The sequence below is a fragment of the Mesocricetus auratus genome, unplaced genomic scaffold, assembly GCF_017639785.1.
Source record: "Mesocricetus auratus isolate SY011 unplaced genomic scaffold, BCM_Maur_2.0 Super-Scaffold_100009, whole genome shotgun sequence".
Classification (NCBI taxonomy): Eukaryota; Metazoa; Chordata; class Mammalia; order Rodentia; family Cricetidae; genus Mesocricetus; species Mesocricetus auratus.
Window position 1 is genome coordinate 41,108,285 of NW_024429193.1, and position 22,515 is coordinate 41,130,799.

A 22,515-nucleotide genomic window follows, 5' to 3' on the forward strand; every position below is an offset into this window, starting at 1 on the left:
TGAGCCTGGAATATGTAGCATCTACTTAAAACCTCCCCCTAAAAAGGGGTAGGACTGTAGATCAGTTGGTGTGTTTGTCCATGAGCAGGCAAGGCAGAACATGTCACAAAGTATGCCCTTGAATAGTTCCTCATGGGGAGGAGGAACTATAGTAACATTTCTACAAGTCAATTACACATGTGCATGATACAAACTTCTGTTTTTTCCCCATGCAACAACTACTTTTCTCAGAAATTCCATTCATTGCTGGTCAGAGTAGGAAGGACTCAGGCTGTGTAAGTAGAACTCTTCTCAAGTGCCTAGTTCTATTATTTCCTTGGGGTTTAGACACATTAACATTAACCTCTCTGTCCTTTCTGTATCCAACCACCGTGAAGAGATAATGCACACAGTTTCTGGCACACACATGCTTAAACGAATGAATGTGATGACTGTTAAGGCAGCAAATGAGTGACAAATGAGATGACAGTCTCTCTGCTGAACTCTGGCTCTAGTGCACTGCCAGTTGTGTAACTGCCCTGGCCACTTTCCCACTGTAGATCTCAGAGTAGCTCCATATCTGGAAGGTTAACTGGGACACGAAGTACTTACTAGTGTCAAGGAACCAGGCTGCTGGGCATTTTACCTGCCGCATAGTCACACAATAGGCTATGGTTTGAATCTGGACCGTCCCCAAGGTCTGTGTTCAAGGCCTGTGCCCAGGAGGATATGGCGAAGAAGGCCTGTAGTTCCAGCACTCTGAATACTGAGGTAGGAGCACAGAGATTATGTGGCTAGCCTGGGCCAGTGATTTTGAGGCCAACCTGGACCACATAATGAGATCCTATCTTTAAAAATATATGCAAACATACATAAAAACAAAAAATAAAAGGTGGCTCTAATTTGGTGGTGCTAGGGGTCTATTGGGAGATTTACCAGTTAGCACTGGTGTGTCACCAAAGGGGATTTTGGTGTGTCCTTTTTAATTTCCACCTATGAGGAGAATGAGCTTCCTCCGCTGTGCACGCCACTCCTACCATGATGCACTGCTAAAACACCTAAAACACAGGGGCCAAGCAGCCATGAACCAAAAACCATGAACCTGGAGCCAAATTAAACATCTTCTTTATTATTAGATGGTTTGTTTCAGGTATTTTGTTGCAGTTATGCCAAGTTGACTAACACATGATGGACAAAGACAATACAAATCTTGTCTCAGCACAGGGTAGCTTGGCAGATTTTCGTTACCACATCCACAACTGTTTTCATTTTTAGTTTCTTCCCTTTGCAGTCTTTCATCCCCTTTACAGATTTTTGGTCCTTTAAGAAATCATTCACAGGCACCTAGACTCTTAAATTGTGCTTCTAGTTCACCTGAACTAAGACACTGGTATGTATGTATTTGCTTGTTTGGTATGCTCTTGTGTGTGTTCATGTGAGTATGGGTACACACCATACATGAGCCTGTGCATGTGAAGGCCAGAGGTCAACCTCTGGTGTCATTTCTCAGGGTCTTACTAACCCTGAAGCTTGCCAGTTTAGAGCAGACTGGCAGCCAGTGAGCCCTAGGGATCCTCTACCTCTCCATCCTAATGCTGGGATTACACGGATGCACCGCCAGGCTTCTCAAGTGCGGGCGGGGCATCACACTCATGTCCTCAGATTTGTTGAGCACTTCACCGCCCGAGTCACCTTATCTCCCCAGCCCCAAGACACAAGATTCAAGACTTGTTAGCTATTACTGCTACAGGCTCTGGGAAAGAATAAAAACAGCACGTTATTCAATTAACATTAAGCACTAAGTTCATGTTGTCCTGTCATTTCTTCCCAGAGCTGTTTAAGATTTATTTTTATTGATGTGTTTGTGTGAACGTATGTCGCATATGTTGGAAGTGTTCCTAGGTGCCAGAAGGGGTATCAGATGCTCCAGAGCAGGAGTGACTGTGAGCCACGCCCCCCACTCCTTCCCCTCCTCCCCCCAGTGCTGGGAACAGAACCTGCGTCCTCTGGAAGAGGAGCAATTGCTCTTAACAGCTGAGCTATCTCTCCTGCCCCCTCCCAAGTACTCTTGTGCCATGATCCTTTACTATAGTAACCACTTTCATTAATTCCAGTTTGAACTATTTCAGAGAGCTGGCTATTTTTTCCCCAGCGATACAAATGTATACTTTCTATGTAATCTCAAACTTCAGTTTTAAGACTTACGTTGTTTTCCATTGCCAGACGACGAACGGCAGGGGTCGCTAGTGTTTTCTGACCTTTTATCTCTTGGTGAGTGTGTTCTTCATGGGACACGGCGGGAGTTTCGACAACATCTTCTTCTGAATCTGGAAGCAAGATTAGACAACTTCAGTCCAAAGAATCCTTCAAAGGGCTTAGTGGCGGGCTGGCCAGACGGCCCGAGTTTGGATCCTCGTGTGTCTGTAACCCCAGCATCGCTATCCAATTTTATTAATTTTGTTGTGGATATAACTGAGATATTTTGTTGCTGGGATATAATAGAGATACTACACTGCATATGTAAAATAGAAAATTGGTATGATTTAAATGTGTATATATATACCCATGAATCATTACCATGATCAAGATAATGGACACATTTTCACCCTCAAAAGTGTCCAGAGCAGGACATGATGGCATATAACTTTAATCCCAGCACTCAGGAGGAAGCAACAAGTCAGTCTGGTCTACACTGTGAGTTCCAGACCAGCTAGAGCCACATAGTGAGACTCTAGCTTTTAAAAAAGAAAAAAAAGTTCAGGGACCAACGAGATGGCTCATTAGGTAAAGGTTCACAAGCCTGACAACCTAAATTTGATCCCCAGGATCCACATCCTGGAAGGAGAAAACCAATTTCCAAAAGTTTCATCAGACCACTCACTGTATGTGAATAGTGGCATGCATATGCACACACATAATAAATAACAATCACACACACACACACACACACACACACACACACACACGTTAAGTGCCCTTTAATTTCTTGGTAGTATTTCCCATCCCTTCTCACTTCTCTCTACCTCACCAAGGGAACAACAGATTAGTTACAGGTTGTTATGGGTCATCAGACATTTCCTAATTTATCAGTTACTTTACCTAAATAAATATATTTGTTGGGTTTGTTTCTTTATTTCTATTTTTTCTTTCTTCCCTTTTTCTTTTCTCAGATATCACAGAAAATCTTATCAGTGTTCCTAATTTTCTGTTCTGAATCCCCAGCCCAGGTTCTGTGAGTTTGAATTATTCTATCCTTGAGACAGAGTTTCTCCGTAGCCCAGGATAAGTAGCCTGAGCTGACTTCAAACTTATAATCCTCCTGCTCCCACCACACAAGTTCTGGGATCACAGTGTGTGGCACCACACCCGGAAAGGACTAACAACAACAAAAGTACAGCAGTGATAAATGCAGAAAAAACACATTACCCTTTAGGGCCTCTGTTTCGATGTCTATCAGTGGCTTCCCCACATAAGCAATATCGTCTAGGTTGTAATAGAGCCTCTTAATGACGCCATCGTAACGGCTGGTGATGGTGACAGAGGCCTTGTCACTTTGAACTTCACAGATGCTGTCAAACTGAGACACAGTATCTCCTTCTTTTACATACCTGGAAGGAAGAGACAAGGACACTTTTACATGAGTAGTCATGATTATAAGTCATCCTTGCGGGTTCATGTAAATGCCGCACAGTACATTAAAAACCATTACCCCAGCACTGACGTCCAGAAGGTTCACAAAAAAAGGTTTCAGAAAAGATGAAAATGGCTTTCAGAGTTTCTTTGACAAACCCCTAACAAATGCTAAAATTAAAAACCAAAACTAGCCGGGGCACACCTTTAATCCCAGCAGGCAGAGGCAAGTTTATCTCTGTGAGTGAGTTCGAGACCAGCTTGATCTACAAGCGACACAGAGAAACCCTGTCTCGAAAAACCAAAAAAACAAAACCCAAAAACCAAAAACAAAACTAAACTAAACCCTGTGCCTCCAGGTTTAATTCAGGTTTTCTGCTTGATCCACTTTTTTGATAAAATAAAGTGGTATTTCCTCTTGTTGTATAAAATTGCATAATGAGCATCCCTAATTAGAAATTATAAAATCTGGATTTTTTTCTGTCCAAACAGTGATGCTCAAAACCTTGGATTCTGGATGCTCAAATGATGAAGCCTAAGCAAGTATTTTATAATCTACAATACAAAATCTGAAGTAGTTTTGTACAACATTTCAGATAAAGGATATTCAACCTGTACTAACTTTTTATCAGACTTAAAGAATGAACAGTTTTTGGAAATAAATAACAATGACGACAACAAGGATGATGTCTACAACATGCATCCTTTGTGATTTTAACTTGCTCTGGTGCCGTCCTCTTAGCCTAGTACAGCTGTAGCCTTAAGGAACAAAGAACTAAAATAATGTCCCTAAATTAAAGGAAGCATGGGAAAATGATGCCCCGCTAAACAGAAAGCAGCAATAAAGCAGCAGGAACAGACACATGGCAAAACACACCAAATTTTGCAGTTAAAGATGGACTAAAATGAAAATTTACTAGAAGGGTTGAGCCAAAGATTCTTTTTGGTAAAAGGAAGAATCAGTGAATTTGAGGATTGGTCAACTGAGATCTGAGGACGGCAAAGACCAGAGCTCAGAGCCAACGTCATAAAGCATGCAAACATACATGCTGCTGCCTCCATAGGAAAGGAAGGGAAGGGGTCAGAAATGATAGTTTAAAAAGCTGAACATGAGACGTGTGTTAGGGCTAGGGTTAGGGTTAAGGCTAGGGCTAGGGCTAGGGCTAGGGCTAGGGCTAGGGCTAGGGTTAGGATTAGGGTTAGGGCTAGGGCTAGGACTAGGGTTAGGGTTAGGGTTAGGGTTAGGGTTAGGGTTAGGGTTAGGGTTAGGGTTAGGGTTAGGGTTAGGGTGGTGGTGGCGAGGGTGGCGGCTCACACCTTTGATACCAGCAGAAATAGGCGATCTTTGTGAGTTCTAGGTCAGCCTAGTCTACAAAGCAAGTTCCAGGCCAGGCCAGGGCTGTTACACAGAGAAACCCTGTCTAGAAAAACCAAAAAAGTTAGGTATGGCAGCACAAACCTGTGATCCCAGCACATGGATGGCTGAGTCAGAAGGCAAAAATCAATAAAGTAATTGACAACAAATGGTTGGAAGGAGTATGCAGGAAAGGGAACCCTCATTCACTGTTGGTGGGACTGAAAACTGGCTCAGCTACTTTGGAAGTCTCAAATCTGTGGAGAATTTTCAAAAAGCTAGAAGTAAATCTACCAAATGACTCAGACACAGTAGTCCTTGGCATATGCCCTAAGGAGCCAACATCCCCCTTCACAGATGCTTGCTCAGCTTGCTTATTGATGATGACTGCTCTATTCACGATAGGTAGGAAATGGAAACAACGTAATTGTCGCTCATCTGATGAAAGGATAATGACAATGTGGTACATATATACTACGCGATACTATTCTTCAGCTGTAAAGAAAAATGAAACTATTAACTTTGCGGGTAAATGGATGGAACTAGAAAATATTATATTGACTAAGATAAACCAGACACAGAAAAACAAACATCTTATGTTCTCTTTGGCTTGAGGCTCCAAGTCCCAAATCTTCAGGTAAGAGTACATTTCAAGAAGCAATTACAGACACCAGCAGAGTAAAAAGGGACCATTGCTGGGGTGGGCGAGTCAGGAAGCAGAAATCAGGTAGAGAGGGGAGTAGCAGGGTACAAGAGAGAGGAAGGCAAAGTAAAAATAAATGTGTCTGAAAAGGCCATAATTAACTATGTACCTTAAAACAAACAAAAACCCCAAAAAACTATAATATACACAAGTCTGTGTATAAGTAGTTTAAATGATATTTTCCCATTTGGGTTGACAATGCTCCCTCCAAGAGCCAAAGGCCATCTAACAAAATCCCATCACCCAGCATGAGAAGCCCTGTTTTGAGTTGTTGGTCACAGTTGTTCAAGAGACTCTCAACCATTACAGATTATGGCTGTTGCTCTTGCTTGCCCCCTAGAGATGGAAGATAAGTCCCTGTTGCTAAAGACACCATGCACTTCAGACATAGGGCCCAGAGACCTCTGAGCTGGACCTGACTTGAATGTCCCCTCCCCAAGGACTAGTTTTCAGGGTTCCAGAAGGTCATGTAAGCTTCCAAAGGAGGAGGTAACTAACCAAAGTCCCACCCATGACACCTATGAACTGCAACAGGACCAGTATGGCATGATAACCCTAAGTATGCAGTAGTGGCATACATGCCTTAGTAGTAACCAACAGCTCTCTAATCAAACTTAAGGCTCATTCAACAAGAGGAGAATCACAGCTTGTGTTGGAAACCTAGACGACTACCCAAGGTGGTAAAGTTATGGATCTTAGAGGAGATTTACAAACCAGCACAGTCTCTAGCTACATACTAAACATTTGCCTTTATATGCACAGGTAAGTACAGTCATCACCTCCTATCATGAAAACCACAATCAATGAAAATAAAGAGTTGTGGAGCCCAGATGTATGCATAAAACACTCCCATAACCTAAGCCTCCGTCTTGTGGAAAAGAGGGAAGGAAGCTTGTAGGAGTCAGAGGATCAGGGAATTTGCTATAAGACTGTGTCTCCTCAAGTCCACACAAAGAACTACAGGCAACTAAGGGATGCTGGAACAAGGAGAAATAGTCTTTCTCAGGGGAGAACATCAACTGGTTATCCATTACCAAATGGTCAGCCCTGAAAACATGCATACAAGTAACATCTTATAGACTGAGCAGGCTATATTTATGTATTTCGAATATAGGTATATATATGCATGAATATCTGTGTGTGTGTGTGTGTAACACAATTAATGAAAAAAGAAGCCATGAATTTAAAAGACAACAAAGAGGGTATATTGTAGCATTTGAAGGGAGGAAAGGAAAGGGAAAATGATACAATCTCAAAATTTAATCATATTATAATCTCAAAATATGAGAAACAATTTAAAAAATAAATACTGGCTCAAAAAATTGATGTACACATGCGAGAAGCTAAATTGACCCCAAAGACAGCAATAGCCACACACATCAAAATTAAATGAGTAAAAGAATCTTGAAGGCAGAGTAATGACCGCTCATCTTTATAGGGTAGGCCCAAGATTCACTGCTGCTTTCCAATCAGAAAACAAGAACTCTGGAAGGCGGAGAGATGGCACATTCAATGAGCAAGTGAGAATAAAAGACTGTCTTTAATACTACATTAGGGGGCTGGAGCTGGCTCAATGGGTAAGAGCATACGCTGCTCTTGCAATGGGTTCAGGTCTGGTTCCCAGCACCTGCATGGTGACTGACAACAGGTAACTTCAGTCCAGGGGACCAGACACCATCTTCTGATATCTGTGAGTACCAGAGATGTGGTACACACAAACATGCAGGCTAAACACTCATATACATTAAATAAAATAAATAAATCTGAAAGTTTTAAAAAATTTTATATTTATCTTGGGCTAGTGTAGTAATCTCAGCACTCTGGAGGCATAGGCATACAGCTCTCTATGGGTTCCAGACCAGTTAGGACTAGATAGGGAGACCCTGTCTAAAAAATAAAATATCTTAAGTCTAGCAGGACTATTCCTAAGAAATTAAGAAGGAATTGGAGAGATGGCTCAGTGGTTAAGAGGACCCAACTTTGGTTCCCAGCACCTATATCAGGTGGCTCATAACCACCCCAGCTCCAGGGAGCTCTGATGATTCCTACCTTGAGGACATTTGTACTCTTGTGCGCACGCACGCGCGCACACACACACACACTTAAACAAAACAAATCTTTTGTAAATATTAATATCTTCTAGAACTAAAACTGATAAAACTAGTGACTGACACATTCATCCTTCAAGAAATACAAAGAATCCTTCTGGCTGAAATGAAAAACATCGAACAGCAACTCAAATCTACATGAAGAAATAAATAACAATAAAGTTAATGACAGATAATTTAAAGTGGACTTCAAACAGTACACTAGAAATATCTAACAGATATAAAAATAAGTAGTGATAGAAAAAAATACATAAACACAAACACATCAACAAAATGGCTGACAAAAAAAAATCTTACCTTACCAGTAATTACACAAAATATAAATGATTTAAACACTACAATAAAAAAAATGCAAGCATTAGCAGAATGAATTTGTTTAAGTGATTCAACTATATGGACATAAATGTTTTCTCTGTCTTTCCTGGGTCCTACTACGCAGCTGAGGCTGGCCTCAAACTCAGAGTGATCCTCCTGCTTCAGCCTCCCAATTGCTTGGATTATTAGTGTAGGGCACACTATTCTACAGAGAAAATCCTATTTTAAGCATTTTCTAAGTATAACATAATGCATATTTTTTTCTTGAGTCATTTATTAATATTAAGTTAGAGAATAAACACTGGTTAAGAAAGGTCTTAGTAATTAATTACTAACGAATTCATGGGAAACATGTGACATATTTGTCATTTAAGAAAGTTTGAGAGATGATGAGACAGACTTAACAGACTTCCTAGGGGAGACCTTACTTTCTCCGAGGAGCAGACAGAAGGTAGGGGAGGGGAGGTGGGGGGGAGCAGGAGGAGAGAAGGGAGGGGGAACTGGGATTGGAATGTAAAAAATAAATGAATAAAAAAAAAGAAAGAAAATTTGAGAGCCAGGCATTGCACAGTGGTGATCCCATCACTCAAGAGACAGAGGCAGGAGGATCATAAATACAAGGTCAGCCTGGGTTATGGATCAAGATACCCCCATTTCAAAAATAAACAATGAAAAACTAAACTATTAAGTTTGGCAGGAGGGGAATAGATTCTCTCTGTGTAGTGCAGGCTTACCTCAAACTTGAGATCCTCCAGCCTCACCCTTCAAAGGAGCTGGGAAAACCAGGCCTGGCCTTAAGATTCTCATTAGGAAAAAAATAATTTGATCTTCTAAGAGCCTTAACCCCTTTACTATGCACGTGGATCTACAAAATTAATAAGATAGAAATTAAGAAGTTAAACTTTATTTCAGTCTGGAAGAAAACTTGGTCTTGAAGTAGAGCATCAATGAGTCAAACGCACACAGCACTTTGGAAAGGTTAGACTTTTCTGACATACCACTTTTATGTGGTAACAGCCACTATGAGCTGGGAGAGCCACAACTGTTACCTGATTCTACACCATGAGAGACAGTGGCTCAGCGGGAAACTGGTGCATCACAAGGTTCAAAGTCAGGCTCTTCTGAGTCCATGGCTCGCCTCACAGTGACAGTGTCAGGAAAGACAAGTGTGAGGATGGGAGCTTTCTGAAATCCTCTGCTTAAAAAGCAAAGAATGCTAAGCGGAGGAAATGGCATTCACTGGCCTCAGTCTAGTTTTGTTTTTTTTTAAGAATATCTAAGTCAAGCAGTGTGGAACATAACCAGTATCCCAGCATTGAGGACACAGGAGGCTGAGACAGAAAGATGGCAAGTTTGAGGCTAGCTTGGGTTACACAGCAAAACCCTTTCTTGAGGGGCAAAAAATAAAGAATTATGGGGAGAAATCTCTCTAAGCATCATAACTACTACTTCTAAAAACCCTTAAAACTTAGTTCAGTGCCAAGAGGGATTTTTTTCCCAAAAGAAGAAAGATACAAAAGGATGGAGAATGTCAAAGGCAGTAGAGGATTTCTTCCTTTTGTTCTAAGCATGTATGTATGTATGTATGTATTTATATCTATGTTATATAAATTGAAAGTTTTTGTTTTAATTAGGATGGGGACATGTAAGTAGGAGGCATGTATGTATGAGACAGAGGTGTAGGATTCCCCTAGAGGTGAAGACATAGGCAGTTGAGAACTGCCAAATGTAGGTGCCAGGAGTTGAACTCAGGACCTCTGGAAGTGGTTCACACTCTTAACCACTGAGTCATTTCTCTAGTCCTAATTTTTTAAGTCTTGAGGAGGATTTTTTTGATTTGTGCCTTTCAGGTAAAGTATCTTGTAAACCTACAGGCAAGGTATGTCAGGTAACATGAACCAAGCCTTTATACTGAAAACCATCTTCAGTATGGTAGAGACTTAGAGGACAGGATTTTTTTAAAGTAGTTAGGAAGGAAATTGTGAGTTCATATATTAGATTCTTCCAAAATCCTGCAGTCTGGGTGTAATTTAGAGGTGCTTAGTTTGCAGGCTCACTACACTGGATTTGATTATTGCGCTGTCCTGGTTTTATATCAACTTATCATCTCTTAGAAAGCAATCTCTTTCTTGGCTGAAGCAAAGAATAGACAGTAAAGGATTTTAAAGAGAAAGAAACAGACTGGAGAGATAGCTCCGTCCTTAAGGGCATTGGGTTCAATTCCTGGCACCCACATGGTGGCTCACAACCATCTATAACTCTAGTTCCTCAGGATCTATTCCCTCTTCTGACCTTTGAGGGCACATGACATACATGTATGCAACACACACATAAAATAAAATTAAGTAACAATCATTAATAAATCACATCAAAGAAAGAGACTTGAGAAATAACTTCTGCTACCAGCATATCAGCAAAGACATTTCCCAATTTGAGTTTCACTTTTTACATATTCAATTAATTTTACATTAATGTAAATTTTTTGAGACTAACTTACCATTCTTTAATAGTTACTTCACGAATCCCTTCTCCAATGTCAGAGAGCTTGAACTGAACAACCTGTCCATACAGCACTTCAAAAATAAATGGGAAATGATATCATTAAATATGCATTATCAATAGCTACTTTCATTTCTAAAATTAGAATATGTTCTTAAGTAGAGGCAGAAATTGTTCCATCCTATAGACAACCAAACCAAACCAAACCAAACAAACGAAAAAAAAAAAAAAACCAAAACCCAATAAACTAAAAAACCCCAACATTTTATAACTTTAAAAGACATATTCACTAAAGCATTACACAGAAGTTGTTATAAAACTTTCCAAATAATGCTCTTTGATAGGGTTATGATGTCTCTCCTAAGAAGTTTCTGACAGTTTGAAGCAATGCTGATGTACAAAACAAGGCCTTCTCTCGGCTAGATCTCACTTCCAATCACCGTCCTCCATTCTTAGACTACAGCCAGGCCACCTCTTTTCTAGCAGCCTTGGAAAACTTTTCTTTTCCTCTTTCCTATTTTTAGTTTAGTTTGTTTGTTATTGTTGTTTGTTCTTTTGAACAACAAAAAAAAAAGAGAGAGAGAGAAAGAAATGTTTAGGCATGGTGGCACGCACTTGTAATCCCAGCACCCAGGAGGCAGAGGCAGGTGGATCCCTGTGATTTCGAGGCTAGCCTGGTCTACACAGTGAGTTCCAGGATAGCCTCCAAAGCTACACAGGGAAACCCTGTCTCAAAACAAACCCATACCACACAGTAGCCCACGTAACCTGCAACTGATAAACAGAGACCCAGAGTTCACCAGAAGTGTTTAGAGGGTAAAGCAGGGAGTTGCTGTTCCTTCTGGAGCAGCCTCTATTTTCTCTGGGAAGTAACAAGTGATCAGGGTTAGAAAATGGTAATCTTGGCTTGAGCAGAGTGAGTGTAGTGGAAGATGAAGGCTTGTCTCCATGTGTGAAGCTCTGAGTTTTATCTTCAGCATTACACATATGTTCGAACACACACACACACACACGCACACACACTTTCCACCCACACAATTACCAAAATCAATTACTGTACATATTGTATATGTGGTGCTAGGGCTAAAACACGAATATAGTGTGCGTATGTGTACTTACATGAGAGCATATGTAAATAGATACAAATCTTTTTAAAAGCAGTTGTGAATGTAAAGTTCACACTGTCTGAGACTATTGAGGATAAAAGCATGGAAAAGAGGGCAGAATCTGCCTAGAATTCCCCTGCTTTCCATTGCCAGGGCCTCTGTATCTACCAAATGCTTAAGTACATAATGAAATCTAGGGTTCTCTCACAGAATTCTCAATAGGTAATCAAAAAAAAAAAAAAGCTCTTATGCCTTTGCCAAATCTAATACTTGAGGCCTCAAGTAATTTTATAGAGGCTGGGTAGCTGGGAGAAAGGTAAGTAGATAAATGCCAAGGAACTCTCTATTCAGGGACAGGCAGGGTGATTAATTATATCATTAACTGAGAAAGACAGTGCTAATGATTGCACCTAGAAAACCAGAGAACTAGGAACAAATGACCAGGTATAGCCCAGCCCCGACTGGGGAAAGAGCCGCATTAAGGGAAACTGTGGAGGGGGAAAGAAAGAAGACATGGATGGAGATAGGTAAAACCACGCTAGAAATACAGGTTCAACCTTCTTACTTTGGTAAGCCTTCGGTTACTAGAAATACAGGTTCAACCTTCTTACTTTGGTAAGCCTTCGGTTACTAAGAAAAAGAGTCAATAAAGATAATATTATTTGACATGCTATTCGGGGAGCGTACTCACCAGCTGCCGTTCTCAGGGAGAGATGTGGTTGACTGTATTTGAGCAAAGGATAACCGAAGGAACACACGCATTTTGGCTTTAAAACATGTATGTTATTACATGTTCGGAAATAGCGAACGCAAGTCTATCAAAGAGAAAACAACAAAACAGAACAAAAAAAGCATTTACAAATCCTCAGAGACTGAAGTAAAGCTCATTGGCAGAATGTATGTCCCATACACAGAAAGCGTGGATTCACCCACACACCCCAAATAAAAGTATAGACTATTTTAATGGCTGTGTAAGTAATACTGAAATTCATTCAGTTCTATTTTCGGCGGACACTCATGTCAATAATGAATTATTTAGGCAAATTCAGAATACTTAACAGCAGGAACAGTCAAACTGATGAAACTAATTATTTTCTAAATTGCTCTGTCCCAGTAATCAAAAGGCCTCAAACTCTACCATACTAAACCCACTGAGGCACATACATATGTTTGTACGTTTAAACATCGTCCCGAATTCCTTACGCTTCAGTGAGTAGATATGCTTAAGTTGTTAGAATTCCTGAATTAAGGTGAAGGAAAACTGCGGTTGCAGATGTAGCTCAGCTGGCATGCATAACCTAAGGCCCTGACTCCATCCTAGGGCTGCCACAGCTAACAACAAAAGTCTCCACAGTGATCGTTAGCATTTAAGACAGTGAAACACACACGATGTTCAAAAGCTTTGTATATGAAGTTTTCACATACATTCTCCCCAGCTCATGTTGTCTCCTAGAAGATGTATATTATTATTCTCACGTGAGAAGTGGATGGAAGAGGTGAAGTTGCTGGTTCAAGGTCATGTTGCAGTCAAGGGGTAAAATGAAGCTTTGAAGTAAACGTGATGTTAAAGCCTAGGCTCTTCCTAACGCATTGTGTTGCAGGGAGAAAGAATGCTTTCTTTCCAAGCTATAATCTAGGAGAAACAATTCTTTCTTTCTCTCAGGCATGGTCATGTGTGCCCTTATTATTTGTAATTATAAATTAAGGTCAAAAGGAAAACCCAAAACAAAAGAGAAGTGAGAGAGAGTTAGCTTGACCTTGGAGAAGATTGAAATTGGGCTTTGCACAATACATTTGAAATAATAAAGAGCAGAAGGATACTTCTAAGGCACAGGAAGTGGCGTAAACACAGCAAGAATGTGATTAACACAACTGCAGGAGCAGTGAGTAGCTTGATGGCTTGATCAGATTTGTAAAGGAAAGCGGTGGCTACTCAAGATGTCTGCTGTGTCTGTGAATGTCAGGATAAGGAGTGGCAATTTATGCTTGGGGGGGTGGCAGTCATTTACAGACAGGGTTAGGACACAGTCTACTTAGCTCAGAGGTTAGGTTACTATAGGTAAAGTCCGGAGAGAAAGGGCAAGGTGGACTGTAGTAGTTGACACACGAAACACGGGCTCCTGAATCCGACTGACAAGGACAGAGACAAGGTAACTGAGTTGTGATGGGTAATGTGTGATTAACAGCAGCTGGATGGCTTTGAAGAGAAAGAGGGGGGACATCAAAAATGAGCAAGAGCAAAGAGATTAAAAGGCAATAGAAAGGAGGGAAAATGAATTTGTAACCTGAGAAGGCATTTCCCCCATAGACTCACACTACGTAAGAACAGGAAGACAGGGACTATTTTCCTCCAAACAGTATAAAGTGACAGAAAGAGACTGGCCTTCGGTGCCCCAGTGAATAAAACCATCGCTCATTTTTTTGAGACATTACATAGCCCTGGGGGGCTGGAACTCCCTGTGTTGGCCAGAATGTCCTCACTCACAGAGCTCTGCCTCTGCCTCTCAACTCTGGGACTAAAAGCATGTGCTACCATGTCCAGAAAAGCCTCAGATTTCAAAGGACGAACTGGAGGAGCTTTACATTTGAGACACCAATGTATGACTCCTAGAGAAGGAGGGAATGGACACACCAAAACCCCATGCATATAAATAATTTATCACACGCATTAAGCTCTCCTCCCTTACAAACTTGGGCAGAAAATAAAAAAGCAAAACAAGGACTGGAGAGATGGCTCAGAGGTTAAGAGCACCAACTGCTCTTCCAGTGGTCCTGAGTTCAATTCCCAGCAACCACATGGTGGCTCACAACCATCTACAATTCAGTCTGGTGCATTCTTTTGGCCTGCAGGAATACATCACTGTATACATGATAAATAAATCTTTAAAAAATTCTTTAAAAAAAAGCAAAACAAACACTTCTTTTACTGAGTCATGCACAATACTTAAAAGACACAATTCCATTGAGATTAACTGGCCCAACATACCTGAGATAATTCCAGTTTATATCTAGTGATTTATTGTATTGATAATTTAATGTCTACAACCACAAAAAAAAAGATGGAGGTGAAAATTTTTAGCTGATTAACACAATAAAGAAGCAAATAAATAAGTTCAAATTACTTAGTATTTTGAACAGGAAGACAAATACCATTGAAAAATATAACACGGGGCATGAGATGGTTCAGTGAGTAAAGACTCTTGCTGCCAACCCTGAGGACATGAGTTCGATCCCCAGGACCCAAATAGTTGAATGAGAAAACTGACTCCTGCAAGCTGACCTGTGATTTCCCCATGTGTATCATGATACTTGTGTGTTTCCCACCATGCACACAACAAATAAATAAATTCAATAGAGCATAGTTGACTAAATTAGGAACCAAATGTGTGACTCCTAGTGAAGCAGGAAACCAGGCATATGATTAATTTAGCACAGGCACTGAGCCCTCCTCCTTTAAAAATGCTTGTAGAAGATGAAAAAGCAAAAAACAAAACAAGTGCTGAGAGCAGTAGCACACACCCTTAATCTCAGCACTCAGGAGGCAGAAGCAGGTGAATCTCTGTGAATCTGAAGCCAGCCTGGCCTACACAGAGAGGGTGCCATGACAGCCAGGGCTGTTACACAGAGAAACTCTGTCTTGAAAACAACAAAACAAACAAACATAAGAAAAACGTCTTTTACTGAGTCATTCAACATATTTATTTGCTCTCACAGTGTGTAGAGTTCTAGGGTTACATATAGAAGGAAACACATACAATTCCTGCCCACATACTGTGTTTAATCATGGTAGTTTGAATGTAATTGGCCCCCATAATCTCATAGGGACTAGCACTATTAGGAGGTGTGGCTGTGTTGGAGTGGGTATGGCCTTGTTGGGGGAAGTATGTAACCATGGAGGCAGGCTTTGAGGTTTCCTGTGCTCCGGATACCACCCAGTAAATCAGTCAACTTCCCGTTGCCTACAAGATGCAGGACTCTCAGCTACTCCTGCAGCACCATGTCTGCCTGCATGCTGCCATGCTCCCCATCTTGATAATGGACTAAATCTCTGAAACTGTAAGCAAGCCACCCCAAGTAAATGTCTTCTCTACAAGTGCTGCTATGGTCACGTTGTCTTTTCGCAGCCACAGAAAACTCTAAGGCACTAGCAGAATGGAAGACACAGTGACGCACACAGGCCATTAACACTGCTACATCACGGTGTGCTACGGGAACCTCCCGAGAGTTAGCCTGAAGACTGCAGACTGAGTGGGAGTAAGCCAGGAGATAAGCGGTGTCGCAGATGAGGCAAGAGTCTTCAGGGCAAAGGAAATGTATGAGCAAAGGTCTGGAATCAAGAGAGCACAGTGTGTGCTCAGCTAGTTGTTTCACAGACTTCTCTAGCAATGTAGTGTGCAACGAGTGAGCATGGTCAGACTTGGGGCTGGGATGAGTAATGTGTGTGAAAAGTGTTTTTTTTTATTTTTGCTCTAATCTTATTTTCATTGATGTTTAGAATCAATGCCCAGTAAAGTGACAGAATAAAAAAATATATTATTTTCAAGAAAATGGATAGTACTGGCAATCGTCTTATCAAGTGAAATAAACTATACCCACAAAGGCAGATATAGGATGTTGTCCCATAAGCAGGGTGGTAGTGGAGCATGCCTTTAATCCCAGCACATGGGAGGCAGAAGCAGGCAGATGTCTGAGTTCGAAACCAGCTTGGTCTACAAAGCACGTTCTTGAAAAACAAAACAAAACAAACAACACAAATGGGGGCACAAAGTAGAAGAGGAACAAAGAAGGATGTGGAAAAGGAATCAAAAGAGGGTGGGTAAGAGGATAATAAAGTGTAGAATGAACATGTTTAATAGAGAATGAAGATTGAGATGTTGGAGAAGGCAGACCATAAAAGGTCATGTGGCTTGTGAGCATTTCTGAAAAAAGAGTTGTCTTAAGCAAGAACGTGGCATGATCTAATGTGTGCCTTACTTTATAAGTTCACCATGGCTGGCCTATGGGAAATGAACTACAAAAGGGGCAGATCAGAGGCGAGCGGCCCAATTAGGAAAGACTAAGACACCTGCAATTAAGAGTGAATCGGTGAACAGTAGCTAGATTTCTTCAGAATTAGAAGCTAGAATCTAGAGAAACAGGTTTGAGACTTCTATTCTGGAGCCCAGAGTCTGCATCCCTGAGGCATTAGGGCACACTGTGAGATGGTTGAGGTCAAGCTTTTCCAGGCTCCTTGTGGTAGCAGTAGCCATGTCACACTGTTCAAGCTGGCTAAGTTAGCCTGGAAGAATTCCTTCCTCCTTCTGGTCTTAAACACTGACTGCACTGAAACTCTCTTATGGCCATATAGAAAAGGTCAAAATGAACTGATGAAACATCAGCCTTAATGATGACTATCATGTATATAAGCTGTCATCTGTGTGCATAGATGATGTCCTGCCATTCACTGGACTTGTGTTACTTGCAACAGAAAAAAAACGCCTCATAGCATGCAATTGCAGATCTCCTGGACAGCAGAATACACGAGCCTTCCGTAGACCCACTCGGAAGACTGAGAAACATCAGGAAACCATTAGCACAGCTGGTGACTACATCCAAAGGAGTGGAGAGATCCTGCAGGAAGCAGGAAAAGTGCAGTGGGCATATTGAAAAAGGAAGCAGTCACACATCACTTAATGACAGGACTGTGAGAAAGAACTACATAATTTGATGATGCTTACACAAAACCAAGTAAATGGCTTAGCATATTACCCACCTAAGCTACAGGCTAGTTCTTATGCTACAAACCTGTATAGCATGTTACTGTGCTAAACACTATAGGCAACTGCAACTATCCGTGTATCTACACATATCAAAACACGTAAGAGGTCATAGGAAGTGTTCAGATCTGCCTTAATCTTTTGGGACCACTGCTGACTGCAAAGTCTTTGTGCAGTGTGTGACTGTATTTAACACAGTATTTAGATGCTGGAGAAAGAGGACAGCAGAATAAAGCAGCAAACGATGTAGGAAGCTGGTGTCTCAGAAGTCGGGAATGGAGAGCTCTCAAAGGAAAGGTCACCACAATGCCTGGTAAGGTGCCTCGGACAAGAGTCTTCTTCTACTGGCTACCTCCTACTCCCCCTTCCCATTCTCCTGACTCGTTGCCCTCCAGGAATTCCTCTTTGAGCCCCACTCCTCCACAGGTGTCACCCCCATGTGTCACAGTAGCTCTGAGCACTTGTTCCGTAACCACACTTCTCTGATGGATTCTAAAGCCTGTAGTCTTTTTCCTAGCCTCCGGTTCCCCTGCTCTCCTCCACTAGATTACAGTCTCAGGAGCAAAGGGACGGTGTCTGCTGTGTTATATTTATATCCCAGTGTCCAGTACATACAGCAGACTGGGAGAAGGTTTTGTGGGATCAGGAGGCCACCATTGCAGGAACATCTAGGAGAATGAGAAAAGTCAGTATCCAAGAGGTTATATAATTAGGAAGAAACAGAATGCTTAGTGGGATACATCCACCATCATTGCCAAAAAGCTTGTGAGTGAGGGGGATGGAGATGGTAAATTAATGATATAAAGTTGGAACGGTGTGAGGTGTAGACCAAGGAGAGAAGCAGAGCTCCGAGTGAACCTCAAGCTAGAGGGTGCAGTTTTCCTTTTCTCTTCTCTTCCTCCCCCACGGAAAACGGCCTCAGGTCAGGTTAACAGTGTCCGCGTCTGGGTACACAATAAATCCCGAAAGAATGTCGCTCTGTGTCTGCTGCGCCTGTGACAATGCCTGACTGGCATCAAGGTGCTCGAGCAAAAGTCAAGCAGGTGGAAGGCAGGGACGTGGGTACCGCTGGGAGGAACGCTAATCGCCAGGTAGGAGCAGGGAGTTTTGTTTCCAGCTTTGTTGGTGCGCCGCCTGCGCTGCCCTTCTGTTTGCGTGCATCTTTCCATCACTTACTCACAGGACGCGTGGCACTCGAAGAAGGAAGCAACGCACCACTCCAGGTGATATCTACTAAATCACTCCGTTCTCAACCTCAGACCCACTCAATCCAGCTTACCAGTCTGACAGCATTCCGGCTCCAGGTCCCCAGTACACGCGTTGCAGCCATCTTACTCCGGAAATAGCCACCGGCCGCCCAGCTGGGAGAGACGCCTCCTCCAAGTAACCAATCCCGACACCCGAGACGCACCTCCCCGAGCGGCCAATGGGAGCGAAGGAACGAGCCTCCCACCCAGCAGCCAACCAGGGTGCGGGGCGGGGCCGGTTGTAGCCCCACGACTCTGTGGAAGAGGATTGGGGAGAGGGTAGAAGTGGGGCAGCTCAAGTGGCCAGGTGTTGCTGTGTGAGTACACACGCACCAGCAACCATCAGATAATGGAGAAATCACGTTTAGGGACTGCAGAGATGCCTCTGGCAGAGGACGAGGGTTCAATCTCTAGCACCCACATCATATGGCTCACAACTTCCTACAACTCCAGTTCCAGGGGATCCCATACCCTCTTCTGGCCATCTCGAGCGCCTACTGCATGCATGCGCTCGACATACACACACTTAGGTTCGCACATACATACATCATCATTCTTTTTTAAAAATTAAGGGCACACACTGAAGACCTGAGGGATCAGTAGCAAAGTGTCCTTACTGGTGTTGTGCTGTTAACTACACTGAAGGCAGAAAAATAGAACGTTTTTATATTTTGTAACAAGGTTCTGAACCACGACTTTTTCATAAGTCCATACTGGAACACTTGTCCATGATTAGCATTTCTTCTTCCTGTGTAGTGTCCTTTAGGATGCCCAAACTGGCTTTTCACATCTAAAATATACATGCCATCACATTGTCTTTCAGTCTTACAGAATGTGGTCAGATGCAGCAGCCTAGCATAAGAAATGAGTCAAAAACTTAAAACCCTGAATTGCTTTGCCTCTTGGGGAAATGTCAAATTGAGCCCAGGTGGGACAGTAAAGGGACCATCAGAAACCCAACACTGTGAAGGTGCATGGGGGGGGGGGTAGAAAGAGATACGGTACTATGAATCAAAGGCCAGTCAGTCTGAACCACATGGTGAGATTCATGCTTTAAAAACAAAACCAAGGGGCTGGAGAGATGGCTCAGCCGTTAAAGGTTAGGCTCACAACCAAAAATAAAACAAAACCAAGAGGGAGAGAGAATAAGAGAGAACTAGAGTTTTCTTTAATAGGTGATGTATATATACATGAATACAGTTGTATAAATGTCCAGTGACATTCAATGTTCTTGCTTCTTAAAAATTTGTACCAATATCTAAGGGATTAGAGAGAATACAATGGGAGGAAGCAGGGGCAATATTTCCTCAGCATTGGAAAATCTTACTGGTTTATTTGAGAGAATGTTGTGGGGTATTACCAAGAGACTGCTCAGACTTGTGTTTAAGCCAATAGAAAACCATTTTCCTTACCTTTTCTTAATCACAAAAGTAGGAGAATTTCATGGATTGTTAGATTCTTCTATATACCCTTTTCCCATTTGTTCCGAGACTAACACTGAGGCAGCTACTATCTTTTCTTGTGTAGGTGGCCAATGACCCACCCAGGCGTGATCCTTGGAAAGTCAGGGATTCAGGATCAGCATGATACTTTTCAGCAGCTTCTTACGTTCTTTTGAGTAAGAACTGCATTTTGTATCGGCAGCTTTTCTTTCTTTTATTTGTTTTTTTCAAGAAAGAGTTTTGCTGTGTAGCCTTGGCTGTTCTAGAACTCACTTTGTAGACCAGACTGGCCTTGAGCTCAGAGATCCACCTGTTTCTGCCTCCTGAGTGCTGGGATTAAAGGGTGCATCACCACACCCAGCTACTGTGTCAATTTGCCTGAACTTATGCTTTAACTCCAAATAGGGATGTGAGATCTGAGGACTCTTTAACATTTGGCTTTCACATCTTGACTTACATTGCTTTGTTTGTTTTGTTTTGTTTTGGTTTGGTTTTTCGAGACAGGGTTTCTCTGTGGCTTTGGAGGCTGTCCTGGAACTCGCTCTGTAGACCAGGCTGGCCTCGAACTCACAGAGATCCGCCTGCCTCTGCGTCCCGAGTGCTGGGATTAAAGGCGTGCGCCACCAACGCCCGGCCTTACATTGCTTTGTTATCCTATGCCATTTTATGTGTCTCAGACTTGCTTTCTGAGATAATCTTTGTTTTTGAAGTGCACACGGTTTTTTTGTTTTGTTTTTTTGGGTTTTTGAGACAAGGTTTCTCTATATAACAGCTCTGGCTGTCATGGAACTTGCTCTGTAGACCAGGCTGCCCTCAAATTCAGAGATTCCTCTGGCTCTGTACAGTGCTGTTATTAAAAGCATGCACTACCAAGCCTGATTGGGGATCTGTTCTTTGGAAATTCATTTAGAAGGCATATGTAGAGCTGGACCTGGATCCCTTATTGGTCAAAGATAGGAACACCAACCCCACAGCTTTTATTGTGGTCATTAGCATAGGACTATATAGACTTGCTTTTATTGTAAGAGTTATTAGGGTCAGAGCTTATGCCCTGGAAGCCCTAACAAGCCAGGCTCAGCCACTCATCTTCAGCAAGCCATTTTAAGAGACTAAGAGAGGAAGGGGTAGGGAGAAGAGAAAAGGAGAAGAGATAGATAGAGAGAGATGGGGGGTATTTATGCAATGTAGCCACATTGGGGTGAGTTAAGGAATAAGAAAATACAATGACCCCCTTTGTGGCGGTTTGGAAGAAAATGGCCCCCAGAGAGAGTGGCACTATTAGTAGGTATGGCCTTGTTGGAGGAAGTATGTCACTGTGGGGGTGGGCTTTGGGTTCTCCAATGCTCAAGCTACGTCCAGTGTCACAGGCCACCTCCTTACCTTCTGATCAAGGTCGGTTACAATGTTATCTATAGTTTCTTGGCTGGTTTCTACACCATACTTTTATCCACTTTGTCCTACCACCAAGAGAAGCTATAATGGTGCAAACAGATCAGAGCTAAGGATTCATGGGCAGAGTTAGAAGTTAGAAAGCACAAGCTGCGGTGGAGACACGGCTCTCGAGAGGGTAGAGTGCTTGTTTGGTGTGCAGGAAACCTCAACACCAATCCCCAGCACTGTGGTAAACAAATAAATTAAAAGGATAAGCTTTCTTCAGAGGAACCTAACATGTAAGATAATCAAGGTACCGCAGAGGGCTGGAGAGAGGCTGCTTTTCTGAAGGACCCAGGTCAGATCTTCAGCACCCACTTTGTGGGTCACCATCCTTTGTGACTCCAGCCCCAGGGAATTCTATGCCTTCTTCGGGCCTCCGTGGGCACCAGGCATACATGTGGTGTGCAGATGCATGTGTAGGCAATATATCGATACACATAAAAAACTAATTTTTAAAAAAGTACAACGTTTACATTCTGTTCCCAAAGCTACAGCCTTGCTTCAACTTCTCATTATTTCTTGCCTGTAAAATTACATCACTGGTATTTCTTCCTTTAGGCTCTTAGGCCTCTAAGTCATCTTCTTCATACTGATAAAGGACTTGTGCCTTTCCCTTTGGTTAGCAGACTATGAGACAATGAAGTTTTTCTTAAGAGTCTCACACTGGGACAAGGGAAAATCTGGGGTCCTCATGCCAACCAGAGGGAAAACATTTCTGAAAACTGCAAGTCCACCTTGCAGGAGAGACTGAGTCAATGATGGACCGGTTTTGGCCCGGACCCCCCCTACTTTTTTTTTTTTTTTTTTTTTTTTGGTTTTACGAGACAGGGTTTCTCTGTATTGTTTTGGAGGCTGTCAGTCCAGCCCGGCCTGTTGCCCCCTACTTAAACCTAAACTTTACATCAGGACCCTGAAGATAGACTTGGTCTACTTTTTCTCTTC

General features: G+C 42.2%; 1 protein-coding gene across 1 annotated transcript in view; it reads right to left on the reverse strand.

The window, feature by feature from the left end:
• Dbt (dihydrolipoamide branched chain transacylase E2) overlaps nt 1–18,842 on the reverse strand; it is a 29,218-nt gene extending 10,376 nt beyond the window's left edge. Inside the window, exons 1-5 of the mRNA XM_040751983.1 lie at nt 18,730–18,842; nt 12,386–12,509; nt 10,587–10,662; nt 3,406–3,587; nt 2,185–2,306 (exon numbers count right to left, since the gene is read on the reverse strand). Of these exons, the coding sequence (XP_040607917.1) occupies nt 2,185–2,306; nt 3,406–3,587; nt 10,587–10,662; nt 12,386–12,509; nt 18,730–18,780 (555 nt within the window). The 5' untranslated portion in view covers nt 18,781–18,842. The remainder of the gene's footprint in view (nt 1–2,184; nt 2,307–3,405; nt 3,588–10,586; nt 10,663–12,385; nt 12,510–18,729) is intronic.
• Nucleotides 18,843–22,515: the final 3,673 nt, after the last annotated feature.